Below are 21,867 nucleotides of genomic sequence, written 5' to 3'. Positions count from 1 at the left end.
GGTTGCTTCTCTGAGACACATACAGAAACGGCGGGCGCGCGCACGCACGGCAGCGGCGGAAGCACGCACTCAAGTACGCACGCCGAGGACGCGCGCGCACGCACAACCGCCCTCGCGCCGAGAGGAAAGGGGGTGGGCAGCAGCGGGAGGAGGTAAGCGGCGCATGCGCAGAACTACTGCAGAGTCCCTACTCCCAGCGAAACGATAGGGTCAAGATCCCGCAGTTCCTCCGTGTGTGTGTGTGTGTGTTTTACAAGGACCCCCCTCACCCGTTTACAGTATTTCGGCAAAAGCTTTGAGAACTGAAGGGGGGAATGTATCGCAATCCTTGCCTGTAACAAACAAAATCCTTTGTTCCCTCACACGGAAAAGGGCTTTCTTCCCAAAGCAATCATGGCGTCGAAAACAAACCAGGAAATCCACTCTTCACGCCACCTAATGGCCGCCTGGTGGAAATGCAAAGATGAACAATTCAGTGGGTTGCTGTGAGTTTTCCCGGCTGTATGGCCATGTTCCAGAAGCATTTTCTCCTGACGGTTCTCTCACATCAAAACAGGCATTCTCAGAAGTTATGAGGTATATTGGAAACTAGGCAAGTGAGGTTTATATATCTGTGGAAGGTCCAGTGTGGGAGAAGGAACTCTTGTCTGTTGAAGGCAGATGTGATTGTTGCAATTAATCACCTTGATTCACATTGAAAAGCCTTGCAGCTTTAAAGCCTGTCTGATTCCTGCCTGGGAATCCATTGTTAGGAGGTGTTAGCTTTTTTTCGTGTCAGGAGCGACTTGAAAAACTGCAAGTCGCTTCTGGTGTGAGAGAATTGGCCATCTGCAAGGATGCTACCCAGGGGATGTGCGGATGTTTTGATGTTTTTACCCTCCTTTTGGGAGGCTTCACCCATGCCCCTGCATGGAGCTGGAGCTGTTAGAGGGAGCTCATCCGCACTCTCCCTGGGTTGGATTCGAACCAGCAACTTTCAGGTCAGCAACCCAATCTGCAAGTCATCAGTCCTGTCAGCATAAAGGTTTAACCTACTCAACCACCAGCCAGTTCTTGTCTGCCACAAAGAATAGTTTCCACAATTGGCAGAAGTTTCTTTCTGGTTTTTTTTTTCTTATTTCCTTTATCATCAAGGCATTTTCCACTGTGAATTAGCCAAGTTTTCAGCCAAGCACAAGTTGTTTTGAGGGGTTTTTTGTGTCTATAGGAGACTTCTATTGCATTTTTCCATTGCACAAATGGTTTAGCAACCAATTTACCAAGCTTCTGATGACCACCTTTACCCCTAACTTCTCCAAACACCACGCAGTACTTAACAGAGTGCACCTTGTACATGAAATCTGCTGAACCATTTGGGTTGAAATCTTCAATGCTTTGCTTCTGGGCCATTGTTTATCTCCCCCCCCCCCCCCAGCTACCACATTTTGGCAGCTTCCACTATGCCACCTATTGCTGCTATTGCAATTTAAATTGATAAAAAAGTAGGTAATGATAGTGTGAATCATCAAAATTTGGTTGAGATAGTGCTTGTAGTTCTGGAGAGACTCTAATTTTTGCTTCTAATTTTTGGTACAAGTTAAACGAATGAATATAGCACTGAATGAAATATGTAGAATAATCACAGGATGTCTTTTGATATACTTGGCATGGGGATTAGGTTAACCAGTTAAAATTTATGAGTAAACCTGGTTGTTATTTTTAACCTGAAAAAAATTGGTTTGAACCCTTAAACCACCTCCTTGACTATGGGCTTGAATTAAACATCCTTATTTTGACCATTTTAGTAATGGGCAGGTGGAAAATGTGTCAAATAGGGTTATTGATTTATTTCGGGTCAAAAGCATTGCATGAATAAACAAGTATAAAACAAATAAAATAGAGGGAACACAAGCGGCTAAATATTTCTTTTTACCAAAAACGAGCAACAGTAACTGTATTTCAACAGTTCTACCTCTGTGCATAAGTCAGGGCATTGTGGGCAAGCAGACAGTCACATAAGGTAGTGCCATTTTGTCAGGTTGTCCTTTGAACTTCTGAGTCTGTTCAGGAAGCTCCACCTTGCCCAGTCTTGGTTTGCCCCTGGAGGCAGACCCTCAAGGGGGCCATCCAGTTGGAATTGCCAAGTATACTCTTGCTGTTGCTGGAGGAACATTTAGAGGAGTGGTGGTTCCCATGAAATTTTCCTTGATTTGAGTCTACTGGGAGGAGGCTGATAGCCATTAAATCGGCAGCAATTTCCTGTTGCACATGGTGGGGGGGAGCAATGCTAGCTAGCTATAGAGCAGGCATGGGCAGACTTTGGCCCTCCAGGTGTTTTGGACTTCAGCTCCTACAAATTCTTAACAGCCAGTAGGCTGTTAGGGATTGTGGGAGTTGAAGCCCAAAACACCTAGAGGGCCGAAGTTTGCCCATGCCTGTTATAGAGTCTATCAAAGCATTATAGAGTCTATCAAAAGACATCCTGTGATTATTCCACATATTTTATTCAGTGCTATATTCATTCATTTGACTTGTACCAAACAGCAGGCATACTTAGCAGTTGAGTAAGGTAAGACCAGGGCTGATGTTCTTATTAATTTTGGGTCTGCACCCCATGCGCTACCAGTAAGTTTCCACAGGATGTTATTGCATGCAGCTACTTTGTGCTAGGTGTTTGCATAGTGTTTTCTAAACGTTAATGTTCGGTCTAAGGTGGCACCAATATATTTAGGGTAGGAACAGTGTTTGAGCTCTTGGCCTTCCCAGGTAACTTTCAATTTCCTGTTGGCTTCACAGTTACGTAGCTGGGAAGCACACACTTGTATCTTGGCAGGATTAGGTTTTGGGTGGTTATTTTTGTAGTAGCTGGAGAGATCTTTCAGGGCATTAATAAGTTGGTTTTTGACTGTTTCAAAGTATTTTCCTTATGTTGTTAGGCCAAAGTCATCAGCATGTATAAAGCCTTTTGTGAGTGGTGGCTGTGGCTGATCGTTAGTAAAGATGTTAAACAAGGTCTGTGCAAGAATGCTGCCTTGAGGTAAGCCATTATTTTGCCTTCTCCATCTACTGAGTAAATACAGGAACTCAGTAAATTCACCCTTTATGAAGGGCCCTTCCACACAGCCATATAAACCACAATATCTGCTTTGGGTTGGGTTGTCTGAGGTCGCTTCCACACATCTGCATAAAATCCACATTGAACTAGATTGTATGACAATATGGACTGACTCAGATAACCCAGTTTAAAGTAGATATTGTGGATTAATTAATTATACCTGTTTTAAATTATTTTTTGATTTTGTACTCTCATTTTATATGATGTGTTACATTTTTGTATCTGTGATTTGTATTTATTTTGAGTTTTGTATTGTCTTAGATTTGTATGGCATCGAATTGCTGCCGAGGGTTAGCCGCTCTGAGTCCCTAAATGAGGGAGAGAGGGCAGGGTATAAACCAAAGTAAAATAAATAAATAAATAATTTGCCTTGATATTCTGGGTTTTATGGCTGTATGGAAGGACCCAGAGTCCACACTGCCATATAATCCAGTTCAATGTGGATTTTATGCAGCTGTGTGGAAGGGACTGAATGTAATGGAATTTTACTTCTCTGCTGTCAGAATCCTCCTAATACAGTGGTTCTCAACCTGTGGATCCCCAGGTGTTTTGGCCTACAACTCCCAGAAATCCCAGCCAGTTTATCAGCTGTTAGGATTTCTGGGAGTTGAAGGCCAAAACATCTGGGGACCCACAGGTTGAGAACCACTGTTCTAATACCTGCATCGTGCTTTGCTGAAATTTAGGATCTAAATCAGAAGGACAAACCTGATTTCTGCTACAAAGCTTGGTCCATAACTAATGACTGTCTTGAAATTTGGGTCAGTGCCTTCTTTGTATCTTAAAAAGCACTCAATTCAGGGTCTTACTGGTAAATAGACTTAAATATCCTAAAGGCACTGGATCCTGGAAGCTAAGCAAGGTCAGCTCTGGATAGTACTTGAATGGGAGACCGCCAAGGAATGAATGAAATTAACGAATGAAAGAAAAAATTATTTCTATCCTGCTCTATCTACCCCGATGGGACTCAGGGCGGCTTACAAATAAAAAGGCAAACATTTAATGCCGCATAACTATACAAAATTACATAAGTCAATAGGTAAACCCAATTTACATCTATCCAAGCAGCAAGGACATTCAGACAATTAAACACAGAGCACCAAAATCACATTATGACAATTTCACATTTAACAGATTTTAAATTTTAAAGTTTAAAAGATTACTAGGTTTTTTAACAGCCAAATCCGTATTTTTCTTCATTTGTGCAAAGTACGTGTATCAGCAATACCAGGCTATATATCAGAGGAAGGAATTGGCAAAACCACCTCTGGAATGTGCTTTTTGCATCTGTAAATTAACCCATCTTGAATATATATTTTTAAACATCCAAACGTTTATATAAGAGACACTTTTACTATGCAATTGTAAAGCATCCACAGGTTTCGGTATCCAAGAAGAATTCTGGAATCAAACCCCTCCAAATACTAAGGGTCTATTGTATTCCTTGCCTAAGAAAATCCCATAATATTCACAAGGCTATCACAAGCCAATGGGTCTTTTGGAAGCACACACATACATGCAAAAAAAACAACAACACACATACTGTTTTACATGCAATGTATTTTGTTTTACATGCAGTGTAGTTTTACATGCAATGCATTCACTGGACCAAGAATCTAATTCATTTTTTAGATTTTGGAAAACCTAGGCAACTTCTCACATTGCTTGGGTAAAATTTGTGTGTATTTTTAGTGAACCGCAGGTCAAAAGTCATGCTAGGGGTTGACTTCGATGTCAACCAGGCCATGATTCCACCCTAGGGTTTTGCTTGAAATGTAAAAGAGCTGAACTTATTTCAGGAATCGAACTCAGGACCTTGGACAGCTCCTTTATAATTCAGTCTAAAACTGGGATTTTCCTTCCTCAAATGGGAGCCATCAGTTGGCATAGCTTAAAAGCAAAATGTCTTCTGAGGATTTCCTTGTTTTGGAGTTCATGGCCATATTTGAGATCTGTGAGTGCTTTAAAAATGGTGAGACCTGGGGTGCATCTGTGCTGTAGAATGAAGTGCGGTTTGACATCACTTTAACTTCCACGATCAATGCTATGGAATCCTGGGATTTGTAGTTTTGTGAAGCATCAGCACTCTTTGTTGGTGAAGGCTATGGACTAGTGACAGATTCCCACCAGAGTTATAGAACGGAGGCCCTTGTTTGCCAATCATCAGAGTTTCTCTTGCAAAATTCTGGGAAATGTAGTTCAGGGTGGAGCCTTTGGAATTCTCAGCTAGAGAGGTCCTCAGCTTCCCTAAACTACATTTCCCAGAATTCTACAGGAGCAGATCAGATGATAGCCTCCATTCCATAACGTTGGTGGGGAAACATCTTTTGTAAAATTACCAATCCCAGGATTGTATCTTTTGTGCGATGGTAGAAAGTGGTGTCAAACTGTGTTAATTCTACAGTATAAATGCAATGTCTATTTCACTGAAAATGGTTGTGCTAAAATAGTAACTCATGGCTACTTATTTTTTCACTCTTGTGCTTTGCCTTTGTACTATCTTTAGCCTTGCTGTTAGCATTGGGGCCCCTTCAGATCTGTATAGCCTTTGTGACCCTTACTAAGATTTCACTGTTCTCTGTCCTTTCAAAGCAAAATACAGATGAAGGGTACATTATGAAACTTGATATTTATCTTAAAACGAAAACAATTTTTTTAAATTGATCTGCCCCTATTTAGTTCCTGGAAAAAGATATATGGAGGATTCCTTACCAGTTGAAAGATTGATGTATCGATGTATTCTTACTCTCCCCTTCTTTCAATTTCTTAGCAGTAATTGAGAATGTATAAAATAGAGAATATCTGAGAATTTATCCTACCTCAAATGAAATGAAGAATTTTCTATCCATGTTAAGGGAACTTTGATAGAATGCCATAACATTTAGGCTTACAGCTAAGTACATGAAACCAAGGTATTTTAATGGGACAAAAACACATCTAAGATTCTCTGGGTGGCATCAAGCCACTCCATCTAAGGATCTCCTGTGTATATCACCATCTCGTTTAGTTTTTTGAGTTAATTTGTTTGATGTAGCTTTTCCTATTGCTTCAATTAACACAGCTGACCTGCCTGTGTATTTCCATTATCTCATTCTTCTGAAATAAATTTTGTATAAAAGAGCTCCGTATTTGAATTTGAGATCACCTATATCTCTTGATTTTTTTTTGTTATTGTTGTATGCCTTCAAGTCACTTCCAACTTATAGCTATTCAAAGACTGAGACTATGTTATTTCCCCATGTTCACCCAGTAGGTTTCCATGGCCAAACTGGAAACTGAATCCCAAACTACTACAACACATTTCCTTTCTTGGTGATAGTTTGAATTAAGGAACCATTCATCTTTTTCTGAAGTTGAGTAAACTCACATTCATTTGGCATCCTTTCATTTCATAGAATCATAGAATAATAGAGTTGGAAGAGACCTCATGGGCCATCCAGTCCAACCCCCCGCCGAGAAGCAGGAAATAGCATTCAACGCACCCCCGACAAATGTCCATCCAGCCTCTGCTTAAAAGCCTCCAAAGAAGGAGCCTCCACCACAGTCCGGGGGAGAGAGTTAAACTGCCGAACTGCTCTCATAGTGAGGAGGTTCTTCCTATTGTTCAGGTGGATTCTCCTTTCCTGTAGTTTAAAGCCATAGTTCCGCGTCCTAGTCTCCAGGGCAGCAGAAAACAAGCTTGCTCCCTCCTCCCTATGACTTCCCTTTCACATATTTATACATGGCTATCTTGTCTCCTCTCAGCCTTCTCTTCTGCAGGCTAAACATGCCCAACTCTTTAAGCCGCTCCTCATAGGGCTTGTTCTCCAGACCCTTGATCATTTTAGTTGCCCTCCTCTGGACACATTCCAGCTTGCCAACATCTCGCTTCAATTGCGGTGCCCAGAATTGGACACAGCATTCCAGCTGTGGTCTAGCCAAGGCAGAATAGAGGGGTAGCATGACTTTCCTGCATCTAGACACTATACTCCTATTGATGCAGGCCAAAATCCCATTGGTTTTTTAAGCTGCCGCATCACATTGTTGGCTCATGTTTAACTTGTTGTCCACGAGGATTCCAAGATCTTTTTCACACGTATTGCTGTCGAACCAGGCGTCCCCCATTCTGTATCTTTGCATTCATTTCTTTCTGCTGAAGTATCTTGCATTTGTCCCTGTTGAACTTCATTTTGTTAGTTTCGGCCCATCTCTCTAGTCTGTTAAGATCGTTTTGAATTCAGCTCCTGTCTTCTGGAGTGTTGGCTATCCCTCCCAGTTTGGCGTTGTCTGCAAACATGATGTTCGTGCCTTCCAACCCTTCGTCTAAGTCGTTAATAAAGATGTTGAACAGAACCGGGCCCAGGACTGAGCCCTGCAGCACTCCACTTGTCACTTCTTTCCAAGATGAAGAAAACAGATTGGTGAGTACCCTTTGGGTTCATTGGCTTAGCCAATTACAGATCCACCTAACTAGTTTTGTCTAGCCCACATTTTTCCCCTCATTGGATTGTCACCTTGACGTAGTGAGGGGGCTTGCGTGTTCCAATGAACCTGCGGGCACAACCACGGGAGTCACACACTCCCAGGAGTGGCCACAGGGAAGGATCCAGACCAAGAACAATCCGAAGACCTCAACAGATAACATGGTACATGTTACAATGGCTGTGAAGGCGGAAGAAGGCTGCAACAGACTGAGAAGCCACTCTCGTGTTAATCACACCACTGCTGGGACCTCAATCTGTGAAGACTGTGTGTTGACCGGCCGTGCACCGACCTCCACACATTAAAAAAAAACATGCACAGGCGTCTTCCAAGAAATGGAGGACCATCATCCTTGAACTACGAGGGATCTCCTAAGTAAGTAAGCCCACATTTTATTAGTTTGTTTGCCAGAAGGTTGTGGGGGACTTTGTCGAAGGCCTTACTGAAATCCAGGTACACTACATCTACGGCATAACCTGTATTGACCCATCTTGTAACTCTATTGAAAAAAGAGATCAAATCAGTCTGGCATTTCATATCCAACAAGGCATAACAGAAGACAAAAAATATCAATGGACTGAGGGACCGATCAAGATCCCTGGTGTAATCAAAAGGATATTATAAACCTCCCTTTTTAGTGATGGCTACACAATCTGAATATTGATAAAAGATGTCAGGGCTTCAGGAATTCCTGTGACTGACTCCATCCCCAGAAGTCTTCAACGCTAGTGGTCTTTCATCAGGTAGTAAGCGCTAAACTGAGGTGATGCTTAAAGCCAAATAACATTCTCCTATCTACTTTACACTGGATCCACTCATTTTTTTATATTGTCTCTCCCCAGTACATTAATGGTTTGGTAGGAAAGCCACCAAAAAAGTAAAAGTGAATAAGTTGGCAAGAGCAAACCAGCAGCATTCCTGAAATAGTGACCTTAACTTACATCTTCCTCTCTGTGTTTTTAAGTTAGCCTTCCATTTTTAATCAAAGTATACATAGACATATGATTTGTGGTGACTCACATTACTCGAGAAAATCATTTTATAAGATTTGAGTGAAAAGGTGTATCTGTAGATGGTGTAATTTGTCAGCAGAGATCTGAAGACTCCCCCCCCCCCCCCAAAAAAAATCTTTTGCACATTAGCCACATTTGAGAGTGGTTACCCAACAACCTTCCCTATCAAGCTTCATGGAGGCAAAGCATTTCAGTGGATGCAGATCTCATTTGACGTTCACTTTAACTAGGTATAAAACTGAAATAATTACCCACAAGTGATTTATGAGCTGTGAATAAAGAAACTTTGTAGTGTAGAGGAACCTGATCCAAAGCTTTTGAAACTACTTGCGTGTATTCTTCTCTAGTTGAATACCATCAAGCTAGCAGGAGCTTAAGTGAACTCAGTGCTATGTACAGTATAAATAATCCTCATATTTTGAGCTGCAGGCATCATGACCAGCTGATATTTTCTTTCCTCAGGACCAGCTGTTCCCGAGGAGTGTCTGGCTGGAGCCATATGATCTTATCAACATATTTCAGAGCTGTACCTAAACACTGACAAAGCCTCTTGTGCAGCTATGACTGTCGTAGAGGAAACTCGTCCGTTCGCCCAACAACTATCCAATGTATACTTTACGATACTTTCACTTTTCTGCTTTAAGCTCTTCGTGAAAATCAGCCTGGCAATACTAAGCCATTTCTATATTGTAAAAGGGAACCGTAAAGAGGCAGCAAGAATAGCTGCTGAGTTTTATGGAATTCCTCAAGAACAAGGTATGTTGCTATTTATTTTAAGGACTGTTCTAATTAGCAAATTATAGCTTTACATACCTTCCATTCTATTTAATTAGCAAAAATATGCAACTTTATATAAATATTGAATATTGGATGTCCTTTCTTCATGTACTATCTTACCAACTACTTGTAATGCAGATTATATTTAAGGCAAGTATATAGTAAGTTAGAATTGTGAAATCTAGTTTATGTTTGCTTTTGAATTCAAAAAATACATGCCAGGAGAAATATCTTTTAAAATGTATTTATAGTAGTGATTAATTTGACACATTCATATTATCAACCTAGTCTATGAGGCCCTGTGCTACTTTCTAACACAGCTTCATGTATACCCTTTGTGTACCCTTGTTTACAAAGGTTATTTGTACCATAACACTGTCTCACTAGACTCTAATGCAAAGCTATTAAGAAATCAGTTCTTAGCTTTGAAGATAAAAGGACAGTTGGGTTTTCATTTTTTTTTAAATGTCCAATGCTCATATTATGAAGATATATTTTATGTACAGGTAATTTAAAAATACTGCTTTAAGGCAGAGAGACATTGATTTTACTTTTCATAGGCTCTCTTATTCAAAATAATCACTTCTGATTAAGGATATAAAGAATGTCAACACTTTCTTCTTTTTTTATGAGAAATGATATTTCTGTGGTACATTAAGACAACCTGTTGAGAAAATAATTATCTGCATCCTACTTTTTTGGAAAAAAAGAATACCCCAAAGCTTGCTTTTTTTTTTTTAACAAAAATGTGATTGTTTGGGCGCAGCACAAAATTGCAAAAAATTCTTCAGTGCCTTTTGCACATGATATTTGTGTCTTAAATTACAGATTTTTTGTAAAAATGGAATTTGCACAAAAAATGGGGATGTTTCTCACAAAAAGTCCTGAAATGCAATCATCAAAATATGTACAGAAACTCATCCACAGGGGAGAAAATAGTTTAAGTCCTTAATTCTTGTAAGCAGAGATGAAATAAGCAATGTTTATAAACACGATTTTACATTTACATACCCACTTCATTCTATGATTTGATTTCATTAATAGCATGAGGGAATAACTGAAACCACAGCTTGGTGTTTTAGCTATTGTGATACAAAGTGTTAGACTTGGAAAGAAATACAATTAATTTCACAGTGACATATTTCCCAGTGTGTATTGTTCAGGATTGCAAACTTAGATTCTTTCCACCAATGGAACTGACAAATGCTTTTGGGCATCCCTTGTATTTGTGTCATGTGCATATGCTGCTAATGTAGGCTACACTTTAAAAGGAATGCCTATTCAACCGGAATAAGTTTGCGATGTCAACTAATGGAACTATATTTCATTTTTACTTTCATCTTTTTCCATTTATGTTTTTAAATGTACTTAACAGGATTTGGTTTCCCAATAGGAAATTGGAAGGGAGTTCACAATGCACATACAAGCATGTACAATATTTTAACACCATTCCTCTTAATGTCAGATTTGAGCATAAACAGCATGGTAGTCAGAGAAGTAATTTTCTGGAGTCCACAGTTGAAGTGCCAAAATTTTAAAAAGAAAGAAACAAATTCTGGAACATACGAACATAATCTGTTTTAAAACAGACTTCAATACATTTGGGCCCTAATTTAATTAGACACTTATGTATCCTATTTTGTTTTCTAATCAACCTGAATTTTTTCTCTCTTTCTCTTCCTTTCAACATAATGTTTGCCTTTAAGAATGCATGCTGTTGAAGTCACTTGTGAAAAATTGTGTGAGAAGCGGTAATCTACAAAGGCTTTCCAGTAATAACTCATAGGAAGAATGCGTTCTGATTTAAATTGTTTGATCCAATGTTTTCACAAGAATAATTCCAAAAGCATACCCTTGAAGTCTTGTGCTAGGTTGGAAAGTATTGACATACAAGATGCCAATAACCAGCAATGGGATATCACACGGGATGGAGAGGTGCTAAAAACATTTCCTGCTGTTATAACTTAATAGGATGAAGTTAGGCACATTCCCAACAGCATTATCAAATCAGGAAAGAATTTCGCCCCCAGGTTTGACTCACTGGTTATTCTGAAAGTTTGTGCTTCACCCTCTAGCATAAAAGGCTGCCACGAGAGAATGAATTCTCCTGGTTTAGGGAATTCCCAAATTTCCCAAATAGTTGTGCTTTTTAGTGGCTTACATCAGCAATATACTTTTCGGCTCTGGACTTTATGATTGTATAGTGATCCATTTATATACATCAACTCCACTTCAAAATGTGGTAGGCCAGCACTCTTGTCTTTGGGGCTTCTTGATCATTCTTATCAGTGAGACCCTGGAAATCAACTTCAGAGTCACATCTGCTGTAGGAACTCATCACTGCAAGAATATGCATGTCTTTCTTCCAACTGCCTTTTTTTTGTGCAATTACTTCCCCCTTTCCTTTTATGGCCCAAGAATGTTATCCCACTTGACCCTGTCATGTTACTGCAATGAAGAAGACTAGAGATAGTTGAATTAGTGTTCTTGGCACCATGCTTCCCCAACCACCACATTTTTTAAAATTTACTAATTTACATGCTATATGAAAATGTTTTGTTTTCATTATGTTCTCATCATGTGCCTTCTTGTCAAATCTGACTTACGTTGACCCTAACATAGGGTTTGTGGGGGTTGAAATTCCACTCTTTTCCTCTAAGGCAGAAAGAGATGACTTGTCCAAAGTCATCCATAACTGAGTGAGGATCTGAACTCTGGTTTCTTGGTGTGCTAGTCCAACACTGAAGCCACTATACAATCTTAAATGAAAATGATACATATTGTTCCTTCCACATTGCTCCTTCTGTATATCAGAGCCCTAACATTTTATCAGTTCTAAATTGCCTGCATATAAATACAAACATGCACTGCTATGTCCCAAAACACAGGGCAGTGTCTCATCTGATCAAGTCTACATATACTTTATCATTTTACTCTCAGATCATTCACTATGTCCTCCACTTAATAACAATACAATATAATTCCCCATCACATTGGATTCGATATCCACAATTTCAATTACCCACACTTCAAATATATTCCCTTCACCCATCCTGAGACGTTTTTATAAATCTTTCTAGGTCCTCTGTTGTGCTTTTATGTTGTGTTTCCAGTCAAAGTATAATCAAAATATAGGATTTCATATTATCCACCTTTTCTATTATCCATGGTGGGAAAGGATGTGTAGCTATTATGGGCAAATGAATCTAACTAGACTAATGAGAATCACTGATAACCAAAAACTGCTAAGATCTCAAAAATAGGAATAAGCTACTGAAGTGTGCTAAAAATCAATTTAGAATTTTTAATAAAATAGTTTAAATTTATATTGAGGAGCAATTTGTCCCAACAGCTTCTTATCTTAGTGAAATCAGCTTGAAAGACACCTTTGCCTCTGGTGTGGATTCTCTTTGAAAATAATTATTGGAATCTGGGTAACTGTCATTTAGATTTAACCCTTGAGCTTTTAATTCATTTTGCATTTTAAAAGGAAATAAAAATACAAACATACCTGAAATAAAGGAAACTAGTATGGCTGTTTAGTTTATAGACATTACTGAAGGTCATAACTTGGCACGAAACTTTGTCCTTTCCTCGAACAAGGCCAATGTTTGAATTAAAAAAGGGAACTTTTAGGATTTCTGTCACATACATACCAATATGTTAACATTAATTAGAATCATTATTTTAGCACATCCAGATGATACATTCATCTGGATTCAGGAACAAATTCATAAACCTGTTTTAACTTCATTTATAAATAAGAAAGAACTTCTCTTGGTGGATTTCTAGTTTAAGATAATTATGTTAAATATGAAGAATCTTGTGTGCCAATTCTAAAATTCACATTAGGAGCAGCTTGCCATTGAAGCTTTAAGTTTATGGACTTCAACATTTTGTATTAGAGAGGAACAGATGAACTAAAATATTAATAACTATTCTCTCCTTTGGAGACATAAAAAAGTCTGAACAGAAACACGCGTGTAATAGTACAGACATTTATGCCAGTTTATTCTGTTCTACATATTATATGATGAAAGTTTTATTTCAGTTTAGCTTTAAGAGCCCCTAGTGGCGCAACAGATTAAAGCACTGAACTGCTGAGCTTGCTGACCAGAAGATCAGTGGTTTGAATCCGGGGAGCAGGGTTAGCTCTCGCTGTTAGCCCCATCTTCTGCCAACCTATCAGTTCGAAAACATGCAAATGTGAGTAGATCAATAGGTACCAATCTGGCGGGAAGGTAACAGCGCTCCATGCAGTCATGCTGGCCACATGACCTAGGAGGTGTCTACAGACAACGCCAGCTCTTTGGCTTGGTAATGGAGATGAGCACCAACCCCCGGACACGACTAGACCTAATGTCAGGGGAAAACCTTTACCTTTACAAGGAACTTATTTATGAGATGAGCAGTTTCCATAAGTTGGACTACACCCTAGTTTTATACATCAATTTTTTAAAGCAAATCAAGAAAATGTCAGAGCCTCCCCCATCGTATGCCTTCCTCGTCTTCATGAAGCTGCAGTTACTGGGGCTTCCGGGCATGTAACCCACAGTCTCATGAAGAAGTTGTTGATCCACATTATGTCATCAGCATGAAAAAGGGTGCTCTATGTTTCTGTTCTTTATACTACTTGCAATTGGCTTCAGAATGTATAAACTGCAATCCTATGCGTTTGTTAGGGAAATTTGCCACCTATTGGCTGAAATTAGCACTGCATGTTTTGAACACAAAGGTGTATAAAATTAATGTATTTTAAAAACCACACGACCCTGCTCCTCCTCAACCCCTGAAATCATCTTAGTCCACCAGATTTCAAGGTTTGAATTTTAAGAGCTTGAAGTCTTGACTAGACACACGTTCCCTTCTACTATGATGAATTACATTATTTGAAAGCTAAGTGGAAAATGATTTTTTAAAAAAATATGCAAATGCTGCTCACATGAGAATATATTCTATTTACCGAGAGAGGAAATGAAGTTTTCATAGTACAGCTGATTATCCTCTACAATTCTAACGGTTTCCATATTAAACTTTGATGTATTAGCATAAACGTTGGACAGGGTGGGCATGCATTTTTATTTGCATGTTCTCCAACTATCATAACTCAGGTTAGCTCTTTCAGGCATGTGCCTGCCAGTTCCTAGAATCAATAACTTTTTACAGTACAGTCTACTACTTCTCTGTTCATTGAGTCCTATACACACTGCCCTAAGAGTAAATTAGAGAACTAGCATGGTGTAATGAGTTGAGTGAAGGACTATGACCCTCGGGATCAAAATTTGATCATTTCACTGAGCCATTGAATCAGACTGGGTGACCTTGGGCAAGTCATACTCTCTCAGCCTCAGCAGAAGGCACAGGCAAATCTTTGAATAAATCTTGCCAAGAAAACCCTATGATAGATTCACCTTAAGGCCACTATAAGAAAAACTTGAAGGTACACAACAGAAACAAAGAGTAAATTCCAAAAGAAATTTGGTTCTGATATGCATCGGAGTGTTCTTGTTATTTTTCTTATTTAGTATTAATGGCATATTATCTGCTCTTTTAACTTTGGAAATATTTAGTAATTCATATTTCTAGTTGAGTTCTCTGAAGATATATACTGTATTTGTACAATTATGATATTGTTACTGTTGTATTAACTTTTGTTTTTAACTTTTGTTTTATTATCTTATTGTGTTTTCACCTTTGTATATTGTGCTAATGTATTTGTGTTGTTACTTTTGTAAGAATGTGAGCTGCCCCGAGTCCCCATGGGGAGATGGTGGCGAGGTATAAATAAAGTTTTTTATAATTATTATTATAAGTAAAATTTTCCTACCACTTCGTTTAACAATTGCAACTGATAATGTCACTCAGTAACAGTTGTTGGGAGAAGGAAAATAGCACAAGATGTTTTCCTACTTCACATTCCAGATAGTTCAGTGTTCTATTAATAAAAATCATATAGACACATCCTGGCTTTCTAGGTACAATAGACTTCTAAGTGGTCATAATAGGAATGTGGCATATTCAAATCAGCATATGTAAAATACAAGTCATCAGCATTAATCATTTCTCCCCCCCCCCCTTCAAGCTATGATGTAAACACTTCAGCAATGAGAGCTGTGACCTGTAGTTTCTTTATTAAGCCTGCATGGCATAGTGGTTTGAGTGTTGGACTAAACCGCTGGAGACATGGGGTTTGAATCCCTGTTTGTCCTTGAAAAGCCAGTGGGTGGCCTTGGGCAAGGCAGAGGAAGGCACTGGAAAAACCCAGAGGAGAAGACATCATCAGGGGTTCGCCTTAGGGACACCATAAGTTGGAAACAATGACACACAAGAATAGCAATGATATAGGAGTGGGGAAGCTGTTTTTGGACAGGCACAATTGGAAGCATGAGAAAAACGTACATGACCACTATCAGTACTAATATGTAGCCTCAAGTGTATTTGCCTAGATCTCATTCAGGCCTACCCAGCCAGTTTTAATCATGAATTTTAAACTCACCATATTTGAATCTTTGTTCTGTGTATCTTAATATATTTATTTTGTAGAAAAAAGATTTAATGTGTGTATTTTATATAATGATTATATATTTATAGCTATATTGTGACCTGCCACAAGAGGAGGTGGGTAAGAAAGAAAATTATTATGATTACAATTATTATTATTATTATTATTATTATTATTATTATTATTATTAATTAATAATAATAATACTAATGTTAATGCATGTTCCATATACAAACAAATATGCATAACCCTTGCCAATTCTGCCTTTTATGATTGGGAAAGAGGAAACATACGTGAAGTCAGTCTGCAAAAGATGCTCTCAGGGAATTGAACATTGGTACAAAAGATGGTGGATTCTTAATGGTCAGGCATACCTTCGCTGTGAATTTTATGCATTGAGAGCTAAGTAGATTAAAATCTTGTGGTCCGGTTAAGAAGATGCAAAAGTAACTGAACTTGGACATCAGGCAGCTGTCCTCAAGGCGATGGCTTAGGAGCTGCACTGAGTGTTATCTGAGTGTTGCAAGATGGGGGTTCTAAAAAGGAAGATTCCATGACATACCACATCGAGAAGCCTGGCAGATTGAATTTGGTCTCTGACCTGGAAATTTCCCATCTGTGCAAAAGCTTTCTGTATTGTAGTGAGTCAGATGAATTTACAGAGATGGTTTAGGGCTACCCTGTTGCATTTTCTGAGTGACATTTCCTACTTTTCATCTACACTTTCCTTAGTATAGTTTTCAAACAGCTTGTGCAGTATACATGTAGAATTGGGGTAGACAAAGTGTGGCCCATGAGCTTAATGTATCTCCAGGGTCATTTTTTTGTGACAGCCTCCCTGAACCATCCAGGGGTCACTTGCACACACATGCAGTGCTTTTGTTCCAGAATTCCCTTAGATGCACTCTAAGGGCCTCACCACAAAGGCCAGGTGAAGTGCTCTGAGAGAGGCAGTGGGTGAATCCATTGAAGCCAGCACAACATGGGAAGCCTCCCATATTGTGAAGAAAGCATCCAGCAATGCTTTCACCTTAGGTAAGGGCAGAGCCCCCACCGAAAGTCACATGATGTCGTGTGATCGCCAGTGTGGGGCTCTGTCCATTAGATGGGGTGAAAGCATCCTAGGTCACTTTCACCCTATCTGATGAGGTCCTGTGAGGGCATTTCTACCATGTTTGGGGTCCCCTTAGACACCTCAGGAGTAAAAAGCAAATTTTACATTAAAAAATACTTTTTGTCTATAAATGCTCCAAAATGTCCACTAGGAGGTATGAAAGGTGCATTTCTCCCAGATTTGACAAGCCCTCTGAGTCAGTTTATTCTCAGTAGAAGCCTTTTTTTAAAAAACATGGTGAAAATGCTTCCATGCCCTTATAAACTTTTATTTAGAGAGAAATGCACATTTGTGGGGGGAAGCGTGGCCCTCCAAGGTCTCTTAGGGGGCTGATGCCCCCCCCTATACTTCTACAGTTGCTCATTCCTGATGTAGAAGGAGTCTACTGGCAACTTTTAAAGTAACTGAAGCATGAACTTTGTGAAATTCAATTCAGTTCTGTACAACATTCAATTATTAGATATATAGGCAGAGCTACCTAGTTATAGGAGATGATCAAAGCATTATGGATTACAGAAAGATTCAGTTGTGACACTGGTCATAAACTTTCAAAAGGTAGTGTAGGATCTGACTTATTCACACATGGTTCTCTTCTTTTTTCTTTTCTTTGACTCATACAGTGTTTTCTTCAGGTTGGCTTTATTGCATTTAAACCAGGGCTAAGGTGTTCTGCTTTTTTATCGTGTCAGAAGTAAATTGAGAATATACGGAGAGAATCAGCCATCTACAAAGACGTTGCCCAGGGGACACCCGGATGTGTTACCATCCTGTGGGAGGCTTCTCTCATATCCCCGCATGGGAAGCTGGGGCTGACAACCAGGAGCTCACCCCATCTCATGGATTCAAACCGCTGACCTTCAGGTCAGCAGTTCAGCCAGCACAATTGGTAGTGGTGTCAATAACTGTCAGTTCCTGTGAGGCGAAAATCTAGTAGGTGGGAAGGCCCTGGGGGTGCAGCCTGATAGGATTAAAGTCCTGTGTTCAGATGTTTTGGATGAAGACCCATGGGCAGAAAACAGGGAAAATACTATTCCTATGTAAGGCAAAAGTGGTGATGTTAGATTGAAGTTCTTACCTTTTATCACAACCCTGTGTTGGGAGTCTCAGGTAAACATGCCAAAGTGGTTCCCTAAAGTGCCGGACTTTGATGCATATTATTAGGTATATAAACAGGTTCTCATGCACGTACATACAGGCATGCATTTAAATGTGCAGTTACCATCTCTCCTTCAACAGTATATGGGGGGGGCCATCTATACAGCCATTTAATGTGATGAAGTGGACGCATTAGCCTGGACCGTCTGAAATAAGGTCTGGATCTTTGCAGGTATTGGGGAGAAGGGTATGGGGACTGCTTCCTGGGATCACCATGCATAATCCCAGTGGACAGTCTCCACATGCTCAAGTGCCCTGGGAAGAAGGGATGGCAATGCCATCAGTCCCTCCCTGCTCCTTGTTTCATCCGAAAACCTACTTAAATGCCTCAGGACCAAGGCATGAGACATCTCTGGTGCCCTTGTCACGTGAAAATAATTCTGCAGGAGCTTTGCAGAGGGGCAGGAGGAGTTCCCTCTCCATAGTTTCTGGCATCATTTTGACATGATAGGATGTCTGTGGAAGCCTCGGGCCGCAGCCCTGAGGCATTTATAGTAGATTTTGGTGCGAAACAGGGCTAGTGGCCACATTCCCTCCTGTGCCAATTGGGAATAATCATAGGTGGATATCTGGCCATCCCCCTGCCAGAAAGGCAGTATCCTCTCCCCCTTTCGCATAGCTTGCAAATGCAGGTGAAATCGGCATTTAAGGTGACAATTTCACTCACATTTGGGTCGGTGCGGAAGGACCCTGGGAGGTATGCAAAGCATTTCCTAGGAGGATGACCTCACCATGTATGGAAACCACAAGACAACCAGCCACATCTGGTCAAATGTTTCACCAGTAAGAGTGAGGCCATTTGACAGAGGCCGGGGAAGAGAAGCTAACTGGGACCCAGATGTGAAAGTTTAAGATATGTGGGTTGGCTAATAGATTTATCACCCCTTCTTAATATATTGTCTAACATATCTGTGTTCACTGACCTCAGTTTACAAACCTAAATGTTTAAGCTCCCTTTCCTAAATGGAAACTTGTTCAAATGTGTTGGTACAGTAGAGTCTCACTTATCCAATGTTCTGGATTATCCAACGCATTTTTGTAGTCAATGTTTTCAATATACAGTAGAGTCTCACTTATCCAACATAAACGGGCCAGCAGAACGTTGGATAAGCGAATATGTTGGATAATAAGGAGGGATTAAGGAAAAGCCTATTACACATCAAATTAGGTTATGATTTTACAAATTAAGCACTAAAACATAATGTTTAACAACACATTTGACAGAAAAAGTAGTTCAATACGCAGTAATGCTATGTAGTAATTACTGTATTTACGAATTTAGCACCAAAATATCACGATGTATTGAAAACATTGACTACAAAAATGCGTTGGATAATCCAGAACGTTGGATAAGCGAGTGTTGGATAAGTGAGACTCTACTGTATCATGATATTTTGGTGCTAAATTCGTAAATACAGTAATTACTACATAGCATTAATGTGTAATGAACTACTTTTTCTGTCAAATTTGTTGTATAACATGATGTTTTGGTGCTTAATTTGTAAAATCATAACATATTTTGATGTTTAATAGGCTTTTTCTTAATCTCTCCTTATTATCCAACATATTCACTTATCCAGCATTCTGCCGGCCCGTTTATGTTGGATAAGTGAGACTCTACTGTACCTGCAGGAGCTTAAGTTAGTTAAACAAAACCCCATAAGATAAGTACCTCTTTTATTAGGCATTTCACTGCTGTAACAAGATCAGTGCTCTAGTTAATCTGTGCTGTAACTTTATCCTAGACCCGTCTCTCCTTTTTGCTTATTCATGTGTTTGCTTCCAGCATTACAGCATGATTATTTAGTGCCATGGCTAAAGGCTAGTTACTCTCGTTTATGAAAACCTGCTGTTTATGCTGCTTTTTGAGTTAGTGTACTGTATGTCAAATCTGTTTGATCATCAGAAAAATAATTTCTTATGTCTGGTCGTAGGCTATACTTCCAGCAAACATTAAGTGATTAAAAACCTTCAGGACTTTTCAATACTATATCAGCATTGAAGCATTAAATAAACATTTGTTTCCGTATTAAATCTTGTCTCAGTTGCAAATATTAGTTAACACAGCCACAAATCCTATAGCTTTAATTTTGTAAAATGCTGCAAAATAATAATAATAATAATAATAATAATTATCATCATCATTAATATGCTTGTCTTCAAAAATCCTTAGTGGGTAGGTTTTTATTCCCCTTTTTATGAACAGAGAACTAATATGAGAAAATTCTATCTGGTATAACTTTAAGCAAAAACCAAATACTCCCTCCTATTCTACGTGATGTAAACAGACCCAGGCTGCAGCTAAGCTGATTTTTCCCCCTTGCTTTATAAATAGAACATGCCAGCGCAATCCTTTCCCTCTCGCACTCTAGAGGACAGTCCTTCTACTAAATGTTGCTGAATGGGTTTCCACGTACAAGCTTTTCTACAGGAAGCTGTCCTAGAGCAAGTACAAGCATACCCTTTGTGAGCAAATGTCAAGGAGGACAGAAAGTAGTTTGTGGGCGTTCCTCAGGGAAGAGCATCTGCATTAATGACACACAGGTCTTGGCAGGAGGGAAAATAACCTGGTAAAACTATGTCCACCAATACTGCGGTTGTGAGGAGCTGCAATAAACAGAATCCCTCAAAGAGAAGCCTAGAACGCATCATAGGGGAATGTCCTGCAAAACGAAAAGCTAGCTGGGGTATTCTCACCAGCCAAGGTCAGTAAAGCAATCATTTAGCCAACTGATGGGGAACTAGAATTTGCTAATGTAACCAGTTTTTGCAGCACCCATTTAAAATTGTTTTTTTAAATAAAGGTTTAAGTTTAAATATTCATCTAAAGCCTTATATGTTACGTATCTGTGTGCATGCACATGTTTTAGTGTATTCTGTTTAATTAATATCACATTAAATATTATCTTCAAATGCTTCTTCCTCTGCAAATGTTGAAGCCACATTAAATATAATGCAAAGCAAACACCAGTGTTACTAAGTACCGAGGATTGTTTACAGAGTGGAAGGGGTGGAGTAACCTTTTATGTAAATGTACAAGTGGAGATAAACAAGGCAGGGGGCCTTTAAACACGGTGAAATGTAAACATGTCACAAAACATGAATATAGAATTGATTTTCTGGCTTCAGAAATACTGCAAGTCATACAAATTATGCTAGGTGACAATAAGAAAGCTGTAAAATCAACAATCTAGTATTCCTGTCAATTATGCTCCCCAGACCTTCACATAAATATTATCCTCCATCTGGCCATCCAATTATTTCTGGGTCAATTGAAATTACCCAACTGTATATAATCCATTTGCTCAAACTGGTTGCGTTGCTCCCTATATGATAGAATTCTAGGATTGAGATGTTTCTTTTCAAAATAGCAACAACAACATGTGTGGATCCTCCTCATCTAGATCTTAGATGTTCCAAATTTGGGGAAAATGTATCCAGCAATTTTCTTGTATTGCAGTAACAAATGTTCATAGAAACAGACAAAAGTGTGTTTATATAATGTTTCAAGAGACTATTTAAATCAATATAATTCTGGTTATTCTGAGTATACACTTAGTTGATTTATATTTCTGAGAGACTGTAAAAAATAGAAAGCGTTATCATGTTATAACAATTTTTTCTGTCCTTTGTTCCTCTGAATTTTGTTTATGTATTTATTCATAATAAATACCATCTGTTTACCATCTAGCATATTATGTGTTAGGTAGGCAATATTAAAAGCTTATGCTTTAAACCAAATGTGCTTTGT

The 21,867-nt window shown here is 39.1% G+C and overlaps 1 protein-coding gene across 3 annotated transcripts in view; it reads left to right on the top strand.

The window, feature by feature from the left end:
- Nucleotides 1-17: 17 nt before the first annotated feature.
- The window catches only part of asb5 (ankyrin repeat and SOCS box containing 5), a 37,411-nt gene continuing 15,561 nt past the window's right edge, over nucleotides 18-21,867 (top strand). Inside the window, exons 1-3 of one of the 3 annotated variants that reach the window (XM_062981389.1) lie at nucleotides 18-152; nucleotides 2,916-3,016; nucleotides 9,031-9,324. In XM_062981389.1, the coding sequence (XP_062837459.1) occupies nucleotides 9,129-9,324 (196 nt within the window). In that variant the 5' untranslated portion in view covers nucleotides 18-152; nucleotides 2,916-3,016; nucleotides 9,031-9,128. Of the gene's footprint in view, nucleotides 153-289; nucleotides 577-2,915; nucleotides 3,017-9,030; nucleotides 9,325-20,449; nucleotides 20,822-21,867 lie in introns of those variants that run through there. The other 2 variants (XM_062981390.1, XM_062981391.1) reach the window with 2 other exon arrangements.

The sequence above is a fragment of the Anolis carolinensis genome, chromosome 5 (assembly GCF_035594765.1).
Source record: "Anolis carolinensis isolate JA03-04 chromosome 5, rAnoCar3.1.pri, whole genome shotgun sequence".
NCBI classification, from domain to species: domain Eukaryota; kingdom Metazoa; phylum Chordata; class Lepidosauria; order Squamata; family Dactyloidae; genus Anolis; species Anolis carolinensis.
Note: the sequence above shows the minus strand (reverse complement) of the source record. Positions and strands in the feature narration are given on the sequence as shown.